Raw genomic sequence first — 16,162 nt, 5'->3', positions numbered from 1 at the left:
TTTTTAGAATTTTTATTTTTCTTTACATTTTATGATATATTCTTATTCGTAACATCGACAAAGATAGAATACCGCTTCAGGCATAGAAGACTATATAGGAAAGCAGGATCAAGACCGAGGCGGATACGTTCTATTCATATAGACTGGCTCCTGTAAACTTGCCGATATTATGTGTGTAAAATTGATGATTACATGAAACTAGTGATCGTGGAGATTCGACTCTCAATTTGACTGGAATGGTTTTTATGCTTTATAATGAATCTCACCTTGAAACGTTGAAATTCCGACGTGGAACAACAAGCGATCATTAAATTTAACGCAAAACTAGGTAAAAGTGTATCGGAAACATTCCGATTGATGAAAAAGTGAACGGCGATCAGTGTTTGTCTCCAGCAAATGTTTTTTTTCGTGTGTGGCACAAACGAGTATCGCTAGAGAGCGAACAAAATTCTAGGAAAACCAATTTCAGCTCGCACATCCGAAATGCTTGAGAAAGTTCGTGATTGTGTTGCGCATGATTTCTTTGTTCCTATAAAAATGATAGAAGAGGCTTTGAATATCGGCAAAGAAACGATTCGTCTCGTTCTGCACGAAGATTCGGCCAAAAACAAAGGTCTGTTGCAAAGTTTTTGTCCCGCACACACTGACGGAGGAGCAGAAATAATTTCGTGTCGATCCAGAAACTAAGCGCCAAAGTTCGAAATGGAAGTCAAAAAATTCACCACAAACCAGAAAAAAATGCAAAAATCTCCTTCAAGGATCAAAACTTTGCCTATCACTTTTTTCGATAGCGAAAGCATTATTCACAAAGAGTTCGTTCCAACTGGTCAAACGATCACTGGCGCATTTTATATCGGAAATTTTGAAGCATTCGATGGCCAGAATCCGTCGTACTCAACTCGAATATCGCGAAAATCAAGTCTCTGTCCACCCACCGTATTCACCTGATGTGGCACCGTGAGACTTCTTCTTGTTGCCAAAGTTGAAGTTGAAAGGATGCTTTTTTTAAGTTGTTGAGATCATCAAAACGGCTTCGACACTAACATTGGATTATTACATTACACAGAATGAGCTGAAGCACGCATTTGAATCACTATTGACAGGGTTATTACGGTCGTGCGGATTTCGCGGTTTTCGCGGATTTCGCGATTTTCTCGGGTTTGGCGCGGTTTCTGCTAAGATTTTGATGCTATGGCGCGGATTTCGCGCGAATTTCAAAAAACATCATTCCACAAAATTCTTTGCAAATTTTTGAAACTTGTGAGTTTTATGAATCCCTAAAAAATTAAAGATGAGCGAACGTTTCAGCAAATTGGTCGAGATGGCCGAATTTTGACCTTGATAAAACTAAAATTTACCAGAAGGCGGTTCTAGTTTCGATTTAATGCTTTTCGATCTCGAGTGATACAAGTTGCTATTTCAACATTTTGCACTCAAGGATATTGATGTCAGATGAAAGATATCGTCTCAGTGATAATACATTCAATAATGCAAAGAACGTAAAAAATGGTAAACTTTACACGACATACTTACGAAGCGAAGTCTGACAATAAAAGATACGAAAAAGTTCTGGGATTCCATCCGTGGTGATAAGAAAGTGTTCTAATAGTTTGTTGGTTCCACTATCCAACATTTTCAATTGTTCTTTGCGTTTTGGATTTTTTCCTGAAATATGAAAGAAATCCTATGTGGACAAGGCTATATGTTATCCAACTACCTTGGAATTGTTGCTTTTGCGCTGTATCGAAGCTGTTTGAAATTATAGTTCTGGATTTTATAACACATAGCTGCTCTGACTACATATCAGAGACTCAGCTTGGATCCATGCCAAAGCCTTCAACTTCCCCAAATTTAGTAACCTACACTTCCTTCATCATACGTTCTTTACAAGCACGACTACAAGTATGTTCTATATACACCGATTTCGCTGTTTCGTTCGACAAAATCGATCATCACAAACGATCTCCAAGTTAAGTAGACTGGGATTAAACGGATTATTTTTGTATTGGCTTCGATCATATCTAACTGGTCATGGAATGATATTGAAAATACTTCTGGAGTTCCTCAAGGAAGTCACCTTGGACAGTTATTAATTTTATTGTATCTCAACGATCTAAATTTTTTCGATCAAGTGTATGAAACTATCGTTTACCGATGACTTTCATATTTCAAAATGGTTTTAAATGCTACTAAATGTTCCGTCATCTCTTTTAGTAACAAAAAGTCTGTATTCAAGTCCGACTATAATATTTCACAAACTGTTCTCGAACGCGCATCGTTTGTTAAGGACCTGGGTGTTCTTCTGGAATCAAAGTTAAATTTGAAAGAGCACATAGATCTTATTATGTTCTAAACCTCTAAGCTATTAGGATTCATTATTCGCGTTACTAAAAAAATCTCTGAAGTACATTGCTTGTAAGCTCCGTATTGCGCTTAAGTTCACTCAACTGGAATATGCTGCGGTTATCTGGTTACCTTATTACCAAAACGATATCCAACGCATTGGAGCGATTCAACGCAAGTTTGTCCGATTAGCTCTCCGACGTCTTCCATGGAGATATGCTTTAAACTTACCGAGTTACCATGACCGCTGCAAACTGATTGGTCTCGATTTATTATTTGTCCATCGAGATGTTTGTAAGGCTAGTTTTGTGGCAGACCTACTTTAGTCGCAGATCGATTGCTCCGAGTAATTGCAATTGTTACAATTTGTCATTCGATGTCGTAATCTTCGATCCTATTTGTTTCTTCGGATTCCCTATGTTGGAACTAATTATGGGTATAACGAGCACATTGCTAGCATGTGCCGCATATTGAAAAAAATGTTTCAATTCTTTCGACTTTCATTTATCACGTGATGTTATCAAGAAATCGTTTCTTATGTTACTGTCTCATTAGAATTAGTTACTATAGAAGCACTAGATTTAAGGAAATGCATCATGATTTTAATCTATTAATGCAAAAGATGAGGAGGTTTTATGCCTGCTGGAGAACACGTTTGACAGATACTAATTCCAGTGGGCTTTTCCTTAAAATTCTTCTTAAGAACTCTTCTTGGTCTACCTTAAAATTCTTTTTACCAAGAAGGAAATGCTGGCCGAGCAAGATGTTGAAGCAAAAAAAAAAATGTCTTCGCTGAAATCTGTTTAACCTCTTTCAATATCACAATTGTAAGCATTTTTTTTATTAATTAACTAAGCATCAAAAAGCTGTAGAATAAAAATGCAATCATTTTCATGGGATTTCTTGAAGTGACGTGTTGTATGCGGACTTATTTATTGCGTTCATATGACAAACTTATACAGATTTTTAAATTATATTTAAGTGAATTTTCAAGTTCTGCGGAAATTATCACCTGCATAAAAATGGTTGTCTAACGCTTCACTCGAACATCGCGCGTTTCAGTTTTCAATTTCGCGCGGATTCAGCGCGTTTTAGTTTTTGTCGTGAATACGACTTACTTTACTATGGGGTGCCTTTTCAAAATTAGCCATATGAAAGAATGGGCAGAACTTAATCGTGAATATCTCGACTTGTATTAAAGGCAGCAACATAATTCTTTCACCATTTCATCAGAAATATGATCAGGAATTTAGGATAATATTTTGAACAGTGTGAGATAACCACAAACAACTCAAATATTAAGTTTTCTCAAACTTTGAAAACAACGCGGAAAACTCTTTACTTTTGCTTGGGTTTTTCGCGCAAGGACGACGATTTTGAGGTAGTTACGCACAAATCTTCATCTGAATGCGTATAAAAGGGGAATTGTGGTCGAAAATCGATCATTTCTTCTTGTGCGTTGGATGGAAGCAGATGTCGTGGGAGTGATTTAATCAACCAGCAGCGACGGAGAGTGCATCTTCTGCGTGGTTAAAAACTCTCTCAAACTCTCAGGTCGTAGTTCTCATTTGCCTTCCGGTCGTCAAGGCGAGAAGACGCATTAAACCAGTTTCGCATCGATTAGTACTGCGTGCGGATGTGTCGGTTTGTACGCAAAGCTAGTTTCAATTCAAGCAAGAACGATTGCATCAGCTGCTGGTGCTTTGCATTGGAGAGAAAGAAAACAAGAAACGAAAAGTGGACAACATTATATAAAATCAGCCGTTCTAATGGCTCTAAATGTTATCTAAAGAACTATTAAGATTACTTCTTTGAAATTCGAAGGTAGAAATCATCAGTTTAGTGAAAATCCAAAATGATTTAATTTGGTTCGTGCACTTTTCGCTGTGCGAAAATCGTTCGAGATAAATGTTCCGAACTGTGCTAAATATCGTAGAGAACTCCACAATTGGGTCCTTCTAAAAGTCAGAAATGAATCCTGTACAGCATCTTGATAGTTTCTTTCAATGAAATATGCAAATCCGAAATGAGATAATCGACGTCAAAACTCGTTGAAAATTTTAGTGGTGAAAAAGGGGAAAGTTTCGCAATTCACACAATCGATCAACTATCAATTCGAATTCGAATGTGTAAAGAAATCGTGTCAGTTTTATTCGTATTCACGACATCCAGTTATGTCTCTGACATTACACACCCGTACTTTTGATTTCGCGCATTTTGATTTTGAAATTTTTCGTTAGAACCCTGCTAAAAAAATGTATTAAATCGAAGAAAATCAGATTGAAAAACAGACTAATGAAGGCAAGTGCGAAATAAAAGTTTGTGAAAAAATAACCGCTGAGGCGGGACTCGAATCCATTGCTAATGATTTTTCAAGCTCCAATTGACGTACATTTTAAGTTAATTTTCTATGGAAGATAATCGTAAATCTGAGTATTCTGAATAGAAAATAATGCAAATAGTTGAAACTCTTTCGAACGACACTCCGCGATGCGTTTCAATTTATCATTTTATAGTTTTCGGTAAAAATTGCGCCTAATCACACCCCTTTGAAAGCGACCAAACAATCTACCGGGTGAATCTTCGTTCCGTCAAACGAACATGGCTACTGCGATTGCCTCCGATTGAAATCGTGAGGAGTAAGCGTGTTGTTGTTTTCATTGTTGTTGACCGTATCGCATCCAATAATAATACTAATAATGCTGGGCTGCTTCTGCTACAATCGTTTGTCAATTAACAGGGCGGTTCACTCGTAAAAGTAAAAATCAACCTTTGTTTGTTCCTGTGATTACCGTCGAAAGCACTATACGTATGTAATTACACATTTATGGCACCGGATTTATCGCACAAATGTTCCGCAATCTGGTAGTTTTCGATTTTCGGTTTCGAGTTCCGAAGGGTGCATGCTGGTGTCCGGTCGCTTGACAAGATGTAAATGATTGTTAATTACTTGGCAGAATTAGCTTTGCTCGGAAGACCAAGTGCACCGGGCCAGCAGACTCTCCAAGTCAGTTCCCAGTGAATTGACCCCGCATTTCGGCTTTCTCGAGGTTCATCATCAATTCAGTCAGTCAGTCAGTCAGTTCAAGTGTCCACTCAATTGTGTGACAAAAGGCACACCGATTCGAACGTAAATTAAAATCACGACAAACCTCTCCAAAACACGGGACGGCAGTAGGCCGTGCAGCGACCCGCATTTTTTGACAGTTTTTGTCAATGCTGCTGCCCGCGAGTTTTGCGGTGGCTGAGAATTGACGTTGAGAACGCAGCATGCGGGGAGTTCTAAATTGGTGGAATTTATGTGTGGAAATTGTTTTTCTTCTCGGTCGTCGTCGTGCCCGTTTCTAGGACAGAAGAGAAAAAAAAAGCCCGGTTCGTTGCATAATTCCATCAGCAGCAGCAGAAGCGTGCATTCAATTTTCCCCATGTTGAATGGCGCGGGTAACGAGAGCAACGAAGTTATCCAGCTTCCAGCGTTCGTTCCGGCGGCTTGTGCAAGGAGCCACTCAAAATTAAATTTAAATTTTCGCTTCACCCACTGCTGCTGAGCTCGAGCTGGCAATCGAATCAATTGAAGCCCATTACCGAATGGTCGAAAATATAGTAATTCTATTTCGGAATTTTCCCCCTGTGTATTTACACGTTTTACTCTTTTTTTCTCATTTTTTTTTGTTGTTCGGCAGATTGTGAGAAAGCCCTGCTAGACAGTAGCGGTGGCAGCAGCAGTGGAGGAGGTGGAGGCGGCGGCAGTGGAAGCAGTTCGACGGCAGGCTCCGGTGGAAATCTGTACGACTGCGGATCGACCGGGGCGGCCAGCAGCGGTGTTAGCGAACTCAGCGAGTACAACAGTGCCCTCCAGCGGCTCAGTAACCAGCAACAGCAGGAGTTTGGCACGGGCACGGGCAGTGCCACCAGCCATTCCAACAACAGTAGCGGTAAGTGAATTCATTCATTTTTTTTGTATTCTAGTGATGATCGTTTTCTTTCCGAAGGGTGATAAAACATTGATTCGAAATTCCGTCCCTGAGAATGGGTCTGGACGAAAATCAAACGTAACACAAGAACAAAAAAAAAATATAATCTCAGACTAGAGTCGCCGCAAAAGTAGTAGAGACGAAATAGAAGAGAAAAAAATCACCATATAATTAGTTACATAAAGTATATACGCATTCGGGTCGGCTGTGCCTAGCCTGTGCCAGTCCTCGGCTCTAGACTAGAGCCGAGGAGAGAACAGGACCGGAACGGGTGGGGGAAGTTGAGGGATGGTTTCAGTGCGGGACAAGAGCCGTATAATTTCGATATATTAACTAAAACAAAATGAAATGTTTCGTAACACACATTTGGACCTCTTCGAGAACCGAATATCACTTCCAAATGGAGAGACAGACAGACAGATAGGGAAGGCGTTGCGTGAATTTGGGAGAAAGAGCTCCGAAACCAAGCCGAGCGCCCTGTAATAAAGGCTCACGTGTACCGTAGAAAACACTTTCCCAATGAACGGGGACGGACGGACGGTATGTTTTAGTGGTCCTGCCGCATTCGTGTGCTTTTCGATGGAGGTATCATTTTTTTTAGTTTGGTTACTTCAATTTGGTTCAGATCCAGAGACCTTCGGATTTAAGTAGGTTCGGGTTAATCATTCGAAGCGAACCGTCGCGACCACCGTCGTCAGTATTGTTGTCGAGCTTGAAAGCAGCGAGATGATGGAGGGCCGGTATTGGGCTAGATTTCGGTCCGGAGGAGGATTTGAATTTGCATTTTGAAAAAGTTTCGAGCCTAATTTAGATTTTTTGGTCGAATTTTGCATCGGTGCTCTAAATAACGGCATGAGATTTTTAGCTCATGTCATCCTGTAGCTCCGGAACCGGCAGTCGAATTCAGATAAAATTCAATAACAACAAATTGGACTGTAAGATCTTTCAAGATCTTTCAGTCTCAGTTTTCGAAAATCGATTTACGCACGTCGGAGAAAATAAAGTGAGTTCCGTTTTTTTTTAGATTTTGATCAATATTTCCGGAACTGCCGGAATCCGGGATATAGCCGAAATCAGCTTGTTTGGCTGGGACAAATTTCAATTTGAAAAAATGTTGAGTCTTATTCTGAAGATTTTTTGGTTGAATTTCGCATTGGTGCTCTAATTTGAAACTCACGTCATCCTATAACTCTTCATGGGACAAACCTGATTTTAAAAAGGCTTTGAGCCTAAATTAGAAGATTTTTTTTTGGTTGAGTTTTGCATCGTTGCTCTAAATAATGGCATGAAATTTGAAACTGACGTCATCCAGTAGCTCTGGAACTGGCAGTCGGATCCGGATAAAATTCAATAACAACTAATTGGACTGTAAGACCTTTCATTTTAGCATATTTTTTTTGTAAAAGTCGGTGTTGGCATCTCTGAGAAAATAAAGTGAGTTCCGTTGTAGAATTTTCGACCACTATTGTATTATATTCGGGTTTGATTAAAAGACATTATTTTGCTAAGGGGACATAACCGTTGTCATTATTCTTTACGTTTCGTTTTCGACTCGTCAGTGCAGAGCAGTTCGAATTGAACTGCTTAGTGCAAACTTAAACAGTTCAATTTGAACCACAATTTCTTGTACTTCTGGAATCGTTAACTGGGAATTGATGTATCGGAAATCAATTTTTTTAACCTCTCAAGATCCACAGTATAGAAATTGTAAGACGTTCACGTTATCGTGTATATAAAAATACTCAATGAATTGGCATTTTATTCACTTACCACTTATCACCTTTCACGTAACAATGTTCTACGGAATCGTAAGACCTTTCATTTGAATCAAAATTTGCTAAAATCGTTTCCAATGTCTCTGAGAAAATTGAGTGCATATGTTTTGCATATTTTGCACATATCACCTTGTAATTCCAGAACCGGCAGTCGGATTCGGATAAAATTCAATAACACCATAAGTTTGTAAACAGTCTTCTTGTTATCCAGGTCAAAACATCTACTTGGCCGACATCACGAGGCTTTGTTTGTAAATTTCGAATATTTTTATTGGATTTAAAACCTGTATGAATGACCAAAGAAGAAGCTCTGCAAAGCAACCCCAATCACTGACTTATTCCGGTTGTTTGACAGGTCACTAATCGCATTTTGGTAATGGTTCCTAACCAGGCACGCTTGGAAAGTAGCTTCATCCGAGAAAATCGTTTTTTTTTCGCCTAAGTTAGGTGCGGTATTTTGTGGTTTGTGGTTCGTGTCTATCCACAGTTTGAAAAAGTCTTGTGATTTTTTCTGTGAGGTAATAGAATTGCTGGAAAACCTAGTGTTATATACCATTCGACTTAGCTCGACGATATCGGAAAATGTGTGCGTATGTATGCATCTTTCCTTACCGCTCAATTTTCTCGGAAAAGACTGAACCATTTTCAACAAGCTTATACTTCTTTGAAAGCTACTATTTTGATCAAGTTCGAAGATCAAATGGTTATCTCTTCTGGTTTCGGATGTATAACGGCATAAGTGACGTAACCGACAAAAATCCCGTGTTTTACCGCACACTTTTCTCAGAGACTTTTGAATCGATTTTAACAAACTTGGCTCGTTTGAAAGCTACTTTCGAATCATTGATCAAGTTTGCAGGTCAAATGGCTTTTTCTCTGGTTCCGGATATATAATTGCATAATTGCATAAGTGACGTGTCCGACAAAACGCCAGTTTTTTACCGCTCCATTTTCTCGGAGTTGGTTGAACCGATTTCAAAAGTTCGTTAAGTCATCCATCAGTTTCGAAGATCAAACGGCTATTTTTTATGCTGGCTCCGAATACATAGTGGTAAAAATGACATAAACGACATTTCCGCTCAATTTTATCGGTTTTTGATGAATCGATTTCAATAATTGTAGGCTCGTTCGAGACTAGTATTGTGTTGTAGAACGAATTTAGAAACCCTATGGCTGAAACTTCAAGTTTTGGGGATACAATCGCACAAGTGACGTAACCGACAAATGATTTGCGCGATTTGATCATGATCGAGTTTATTTGTGGACTTTTCCGCGGAAGCACAATGGAACATAAGGGTTCACTTACTAGCCAAGTTCAAATTACCGCCGAAATCTGTAAACTTTACTTATATAGAATCATTTCGAACGGAATTTTGGCCCTGATCGCAGTCATTTTTTTTTCTCTGTGTCAGATTCAGGATTTTTTGTCTTCGTACGTTTTCGTCTGTTTCTGAACGAACCTCTTCGACTGTTTGATAAATTTATTTTCGCAGAAATCACAATTTTTGGATTGTGAAGTGGCTTCATATCGCAAGTAACATTCACCACTATGCACCGTCATCGAACCCGTCTCCACTCTTCCATTCGACGGGTCCTCTTTTTTTTCGATCTTTTTCACGTTAGATTTTGACAAAAAGTATGACGCAATAATTTTACAACATGTGTATATTTTTGTTGAGAACAAGCCTCCAGATAGCTCAATACCAAATTTCATGACAATCTATCCACTAGTGCTTGAGTAACAGCTGATCGTTTTTGTAGACGAGTTATAGTTTTCGACAAGCCAAGCTGCGGAAAAAGACGCACCAGCGCATTCATGCATAAAAGCAATGGAGGTACGGATTGGTCCACCATCCCCCGTATTCTCTAGACCTGGCCCCCAGCGACTATTATTTATTTCCAAACCTGAAAAGGTTTCTCCAGGGAAAGAAATTTTCGTTGAATGCTGAGGTCATTGCAGAAACGGAAGCCTATATTGAAAGGGTGGATAAATCTTTTCTTTTTTTAAAGGGCATTAAAATGTTGGAGGACCGATGGGTCAAGTGTATCTCTTGACTGAAGAGTTTTTCTTCGTTAGGCCCGGGACTTCACGGGACACGAAGAAACATCGGAATTTCTAAGGAGTGTATCGGAACTAAGCTATCCACAAATTTTTCTTTCCAATTATGATGAAAAACGATATTTTATTCCAACTAAAAATTGATCCTTTATTGTACGAGGTTAAACTTGAACTTTTGGTCGAACGCTCTTCATCAAGTTCCGGAAAAGTGTTGCATCGCATTTTTTGGACGCTTGAGCCCAAATTTTTTTGAACTCCTGCAGGTTCCCAGCTGTCTTACCAGTCTTCTCTAAGACTCTCTTCACGATTGCCCAGTGACGTTCGATGAGTCAAGGCTGAGGGCAATTTGGTGGATTGATATTTTTCTCAACGAAATTTATACCCTTTTCCGCAAGCCAATTGAGTGTGGTTTTGGCATAGTGAGCCGACGCTAAATCCTGCCAAAACAGTGAAGGTGTACTATGCTTCTTATATAAAGGCAGCAATCTCTCCTGGAGACACTCAGATCGATAGATTTCTGCATTTATAGTTCCGGGAGTGTAAACAATGGTTGACCTCAAACCCCAGGAACATATTGCTTGCCATACCAGTATCTTTCGACCGAATTTCTCCACTTGAATCGACCTGTCCGCATCGCTCACATCCTCCCCAACGACGACAGTAAACTTATTGTGGACCTGAAAGAGTTTTTGAGTCCTTCTTTACATAAGTCTCATTGTGCAAAAGACGCGAATACAATTTCTCGGGCTCTTGTTGCTGCTCGCTTCTTCTGTTCTACACCTTTGTTTCGAGATTTTTTGCTTGCAGGTGATTTCGCCTCTTGATACGCGGGATCATTCCGACACCCGTTCCTGCTTTTTGGCCAAATCACGTATTGACATTGATTTGTTCTTCATGATTAGAGATACCACTTTCTGGTCCAGTTTCGGGTTGGAAGAACCGGGTTTTCTGCCTCTTCCTGGTAGCTCATCCAAAGAATAGTTTTCCTCAAATTTATTAATGACACTGGAATGTTGAATTCCAAAACCGCTTCGCGCCAATTTTCGCATAGTAAAACCCTTCTCACTTAGCCATGTGTCCAGAACGTTTATTTTCACTACCTTTTTAATACGCGACATTTTGAAAACGCAGAATTTCAACCGCACAAACCAGCAAACAAACGAAAGCTGACAGCCAAACGCACAGCATGCTGTGATCAAAGCATAAAAAACCATAACAAATACATGCGTACAACACTGATGTATGTGGATAGCATATTTTCGATACACTTCTTATTAAACATGTCTTTCGTACGAGAAGCGAACGGCGCACAAAACCAATTCCACAAACGATTCAGTTGCTGATGTGCACAGTTGTCTTCTCAATGGTATTAACGAATCGCAAAGACTTGGTATTAAAATTTTACCTTCCACTTCGCAGCCGATTCTTAGCGTTCAGAATCATTCTGATCCTACTGACACTAAGAATCCTTTCATTTGGGGGATCGAACATACGACAACTGGCGACTTGTAAAACCAGCGCCCGCCTCATGCATCGGTCCATATTTCGAATGGTTTTAAAAACAGGGAAAACTAGACATTGCTCTAGTGTTTAGGCTCTAAAATATATAGTTATGTCGGATAGATGTGTAGCGATATTTCCAAACAGTAAATATAATAGGGGAGACCAGGGCTAACTCGGGTACTTCTTGGAAATTGAAAAAAAAACACCCATTACACCTAGTTTTTTTTTCAATTTATCTATACAATTGTGTAGCTTCAACTTTTTGCTACGATTCCCTGTATGTGACTTGGAAAAACATGCATTATTATTTTTTACCAAGTCATCATGAAGTGATTTAGGCACTGCGGAGCCAAACCGGACAATGAAGTTTCACACAAAAATGAAGAACGAATGCTGCATTGCGTCAAATCTCTTGAGATAAGTTAATGAAATCGTGTTCGAATGGATTATCTATCAATTTCAATCTTGTGAGATCTGCCAATCTTGCTCCCTGGAAATAGCTTATTGGAGACTATTTGATTGTATCGCTACATATAATGAACGTTTTGATTCAATTTGTGGTAAATCTAGTTTTCATAAGTGATAAGTAGAACTGATTTATAGATGTCAATATTTCAGGTATGTTTCAAGAATTCGTTCAAAATTTAAAGTCGAAAATTATGTGTCCAATTAGACCCCACTTTTTTTCACTCACGAGACACAATAATAATTTTATTTCCCATGTTATCGAAAGCACGTATTAGTCATTGAATTCAGCACGAAATGAACATTTGAAAGCACTAACCGGACCGTCATTACAATGCACAGAAATCAAACATACCCAAAAAACATCTGCCTGTCACATGGAAGCGCGTTTACCGAATCAAGCCATGGATCGAAATAATGGCTGGTTTAGAAGATATTTGAGCTGTTCGGTTAATTCCCGTGTCCCAAATAGCCCCGGTATCTCCTACTATCGAATTTCTTTGTTAGAATTGATTGTGCTGTACATTTTCGAAAACCTGATCACTGTTTGTACAGTTTTTAGTTTCCGTATTTTAAATTCGTATCCCAAATATATAAAACAAAGACGTAGTCCTACGTCAAATAATTCGAACTGGCAACAGTTCACTTTCCGGGTCACGAATATTTCGGCATGTCATCGCCAAGTTTCAAACCCGCTCGGCGTAAGTTGATCACATAGAGGCAGTCGTAATTTTGTCAGTTTCAAGTCACAGTCACTTGTCAGAACTGTACTTTCCGGAGCACAGACGGAGCGCGGGGATTCTAAATGCACCGAACTGCTGATTAAAATCGACTGTTGCGAGAAGTTTTTTTTTTATTTAACCACATAACGCAAGTGCACAAACAATTCATTAACACAAAACAAATGTGTTATCATTAAGAGTTTGTCGTCTGTCCCTCCTTCGGTCCCACCGGAGGCATCCACAACCCTATCAACGGTTTGCCACCCACAATCGAACCTTCTTCATTCATGCGAGTGGAATTGCACCAACATACGAACACACACCAACAAACACAAAAACCCACATATCCAATTCAGCCCATTCATTCACTTGCGTTGCGTTGCGTTTCTCATTCATTTAAATCGTTGTTATCATCGTTGGAAATCACCATAGCGACGACGACGGGTTGTGTGACGACGAAGTGCGGCCCGGCGCACGTACTGCTGCCCGGTCGGTCGGTCGGTATGACGCGTTGTCGTCGTCGGTCAGAACTCGGTCCATTCTCCAAATCATCGCATCGCAACACACAGCCTACTACTGCGATGCGGTTAGGTTTTTGTTGTTGTTGTCGTTGTTGCCTCTGATGAACAGTTTTGCTTCTCTGTACTGTACTGCCACTGCACGGGACCGCCACCGATCATCGTCGTCATCATCATCAGGCAAATTAAAATAAGTACTGTGAAGAGTAGTAGCCGTATGTCAGTTTTGGACCCGGGGTTGACCACTGACATACGATTGTTCAATTTAAAAATGGCCGCCCACAGCCACGGCTGGCTGTTTGTTCAGCGATTGCGAGCTTCGTTCTGTCAGTCACCTGGGCAGTGATGCGCTTTTTTTTCACTACTCGAACGGAAAAAAATCTGCTACCTCATCATCTTGCTTGCCGCCGCGATTGTCCGTCCGGTAGGTTTCCGGATACCTACATCATCGGTAAATGATGGCTGTGCGCGGGGAGCAAACTCGGGGCTCGAAAATTGATTCCCATTCGATTGAGATCCGCCCGGGGGGATAGGGAAGGAGGTTGTCCAAAGCCGTTCTCCCTGTTTCTTCCACGTCCAACAGGTCAAGTGATTTTCATTCAGAAGTTTGCACGTCCCCCTCTTTATAGTTCGAAGTTCTCTCTAATACCCACGGTTCGTTCGTTGATGGCTGCTTCATGAATGAATACACACACTCGTAGGGAAATTCGATCGAGTCTCCATTTTTTCGGGTCAGGCAGATCAGGCGGGGTGAGGTGGACAGTGTGCAGAGGCCAGAGGCCACAGGTTGCCGATAATGCAAAACGAAGGGAAATAAAAAAACTAACCAACGAACGAAAAAGAATTAAAAAAAAACAGTACACATTACCGAGTGAGGTAGGGGCGCACGATTATACCTCTGAAAACGTGGAATGGATCTCGCAATTGTGTGTAGGGCTGCGAACTGGACAGCCAGCCCAGGGCCTACTTCGATGGTCTACACCACCAACAACAAAACGGCAGCAGACGCGCGAAAGAACCTTTGTTTCGGCTTAACTCGACCGTGAATTTGTGTCTGTTTTTCTTTTTTTTTGTTGTAGCTTCGTTTGTTTGACTCTCTTTCACAGTTTTGATGCCCGCCGGTGCTCTTCGGGGAGTATTCAAAATTCTGCCAAACGGTGTTCTGTCAAGAACAACGCGGCTATGTGTGTTCGGGACGACGACGCACAGTGGTCTGAAATTGAAAAAAGACCGTCAAAAGTCTGTACTGACTTTGTCTGGTTTTAAGTAACTTATGTGTCTTCGAAGAAGTTTCACAAGATTATATAATGCTTCTTTTGAAAGTAGCACCTTAATTTTTATTAAAAATTGAATAAAAATTCTTTTCTACTTCATTTTGAAGAAACAAACATTTCAAAAGTTCTTCCTGAAGCTATAAATTATGCAAAAAAAGTTTTTGCAGTTATCATATAGAAAGGCTATGTAATCACTGTGAAAACCGACTTTTGAACGGAGGGCCGAGTGTCATATAGCATTCGACTCAGTTCGTCGAGATCACAAAATGTGTGTGTGTATGTGACAAATAATTTCATTCGATTTTCTCAGAGATGGCTGCACGGATTTTCACAAACTCAGATTCAAATAAAAGTTGTTATTGTCGCATAGATAGATAGATTGAATTTTATCCCGATCCGACTTCCGGTTCCGGAGTTACAAGGCAATATGTGCAAATCATTTATAAAATGCGCATTCAATTTTCTCGGAAATTTCTAAGCCGATTTTTACAACCTAAGATGCAAATGAAAGGTCTTGAAATTATTCAAAAAGTCCCTGAAAAGTTGATCTAGATCCGACTTTTGGTTTCGGTATTACAGCGCGATAAGTAAAAAAAATTCAATTTCATGAGGATTTTTTCATAAGCGATGGCGAAACGAGGTGGAATAGTTTATAATTTTACTGTTAAATTCATTTAATTTCCAGACTTTGTTAGTTAATGGACATATAAATCTACTGTGGAACTACAAGTTCCCGGTTTCCGCTTCCGAACGTACGTAAAGAAAAGCCCTCAAAACGAAACTCACTAAGAATTCTCAGCAATGGTTTAACCGATTTTCACAAATCATGATTCAAATTAAAGCTCTCACTGTCTTAAAAGATCCGACTTCGGGTTCCGAAATTATAAGGCAATGAGTATTAAAACCAGAGCTAATAGAAGTCATTTTCATTGACTGAAAAATTGACGAAAATGACAAGAAATTACTGTCACTCTGAGCTTCGTTTGCAAATTATGAGAACGAAATCTATGTCCAGTCAATGACATAAGCGAGACAGTAGTTTCAAAATTGTGTTTTTTCTTTCATTTGCCCTTTCAGTCATTTGCAGTTTTCAGTGAAAATCCCATAGTATGCAGTGTCGATATTCAACCCAAGCTGTGAGAATTGAAAACGACAGAAAAAGGTTTCACAATAAGTTTTAACTGTTGGTGCTCGAATTTGTAGTAGTTTTGGTTTCCAAATAAGTTCTGGGATGTAATTACTTCGATTTGCCATATTTTAGTCACTTTTTATAACCAAGCGTCACATATTTTCAATACATCGATGGAAGAATGAGAATTGAAATTCTGCTGATGTTCCCTGAAGACGTTAGTTTGGTTTCGTCTTGTCACAGAGGAAAGAATGACGTTGGCAATTATGCTCTCTCATTTTTTCGATGAGATACGAAAATGCTTCGTCTCTCTTCGTTTGTTCTGGTATCGTGGTCATTCACGAATGAGACAGTAAAACATTGAAAATGAGACTGTTGGAATGGTTTCTTTCATTGAGAA

At 39.7% G+C, this 16,162-nt stretch overlaps 1 protein-coding gene across 3 annotated transcripts in view; it reads left to right on the top strand.

Moving 5' to 3' along the window:
* LOC131432378 (ETS-like protein pointed) overlaps positions 1–16,162 on the top strand; it is a 351,236-nt gene that overhangs the window by 233,131 nt on the left and 101,943 nt on the right. For all 3 annotated transcript variants that reach the window (XM_058598615.1, XM_058598617.1, XM_058598624.1), the window contains one exon: positions 6,027–6,278. In XM_058598615.1, the coding sequence (XP_058454598.1) occupies positions 6,027–6,278 (252 nt within the window). The remainder of the gene's footprint in view (positions 1–6,026; positions 6,279–16,162) is intronic.

The sequence above is a fragment of the Malaya genurostris genome, chromosome 1 (assembly GCF_030247185.1).
Source record: "Malaya genurostris strain Urasoe2022 chromosome 1, Malgen_1.1, whole genome shotgun sequence".
Lineage (NCBI taxonomy): Eukaryota > Metazoa > Arthropoda > Insecta > Diptera > Culicidae > Malaya > Malaya genurostris.
Note: the sequence above shows the minus strand (reverse complement) of the source record. Positions and strands in the feature narration are given on the sequence as shown.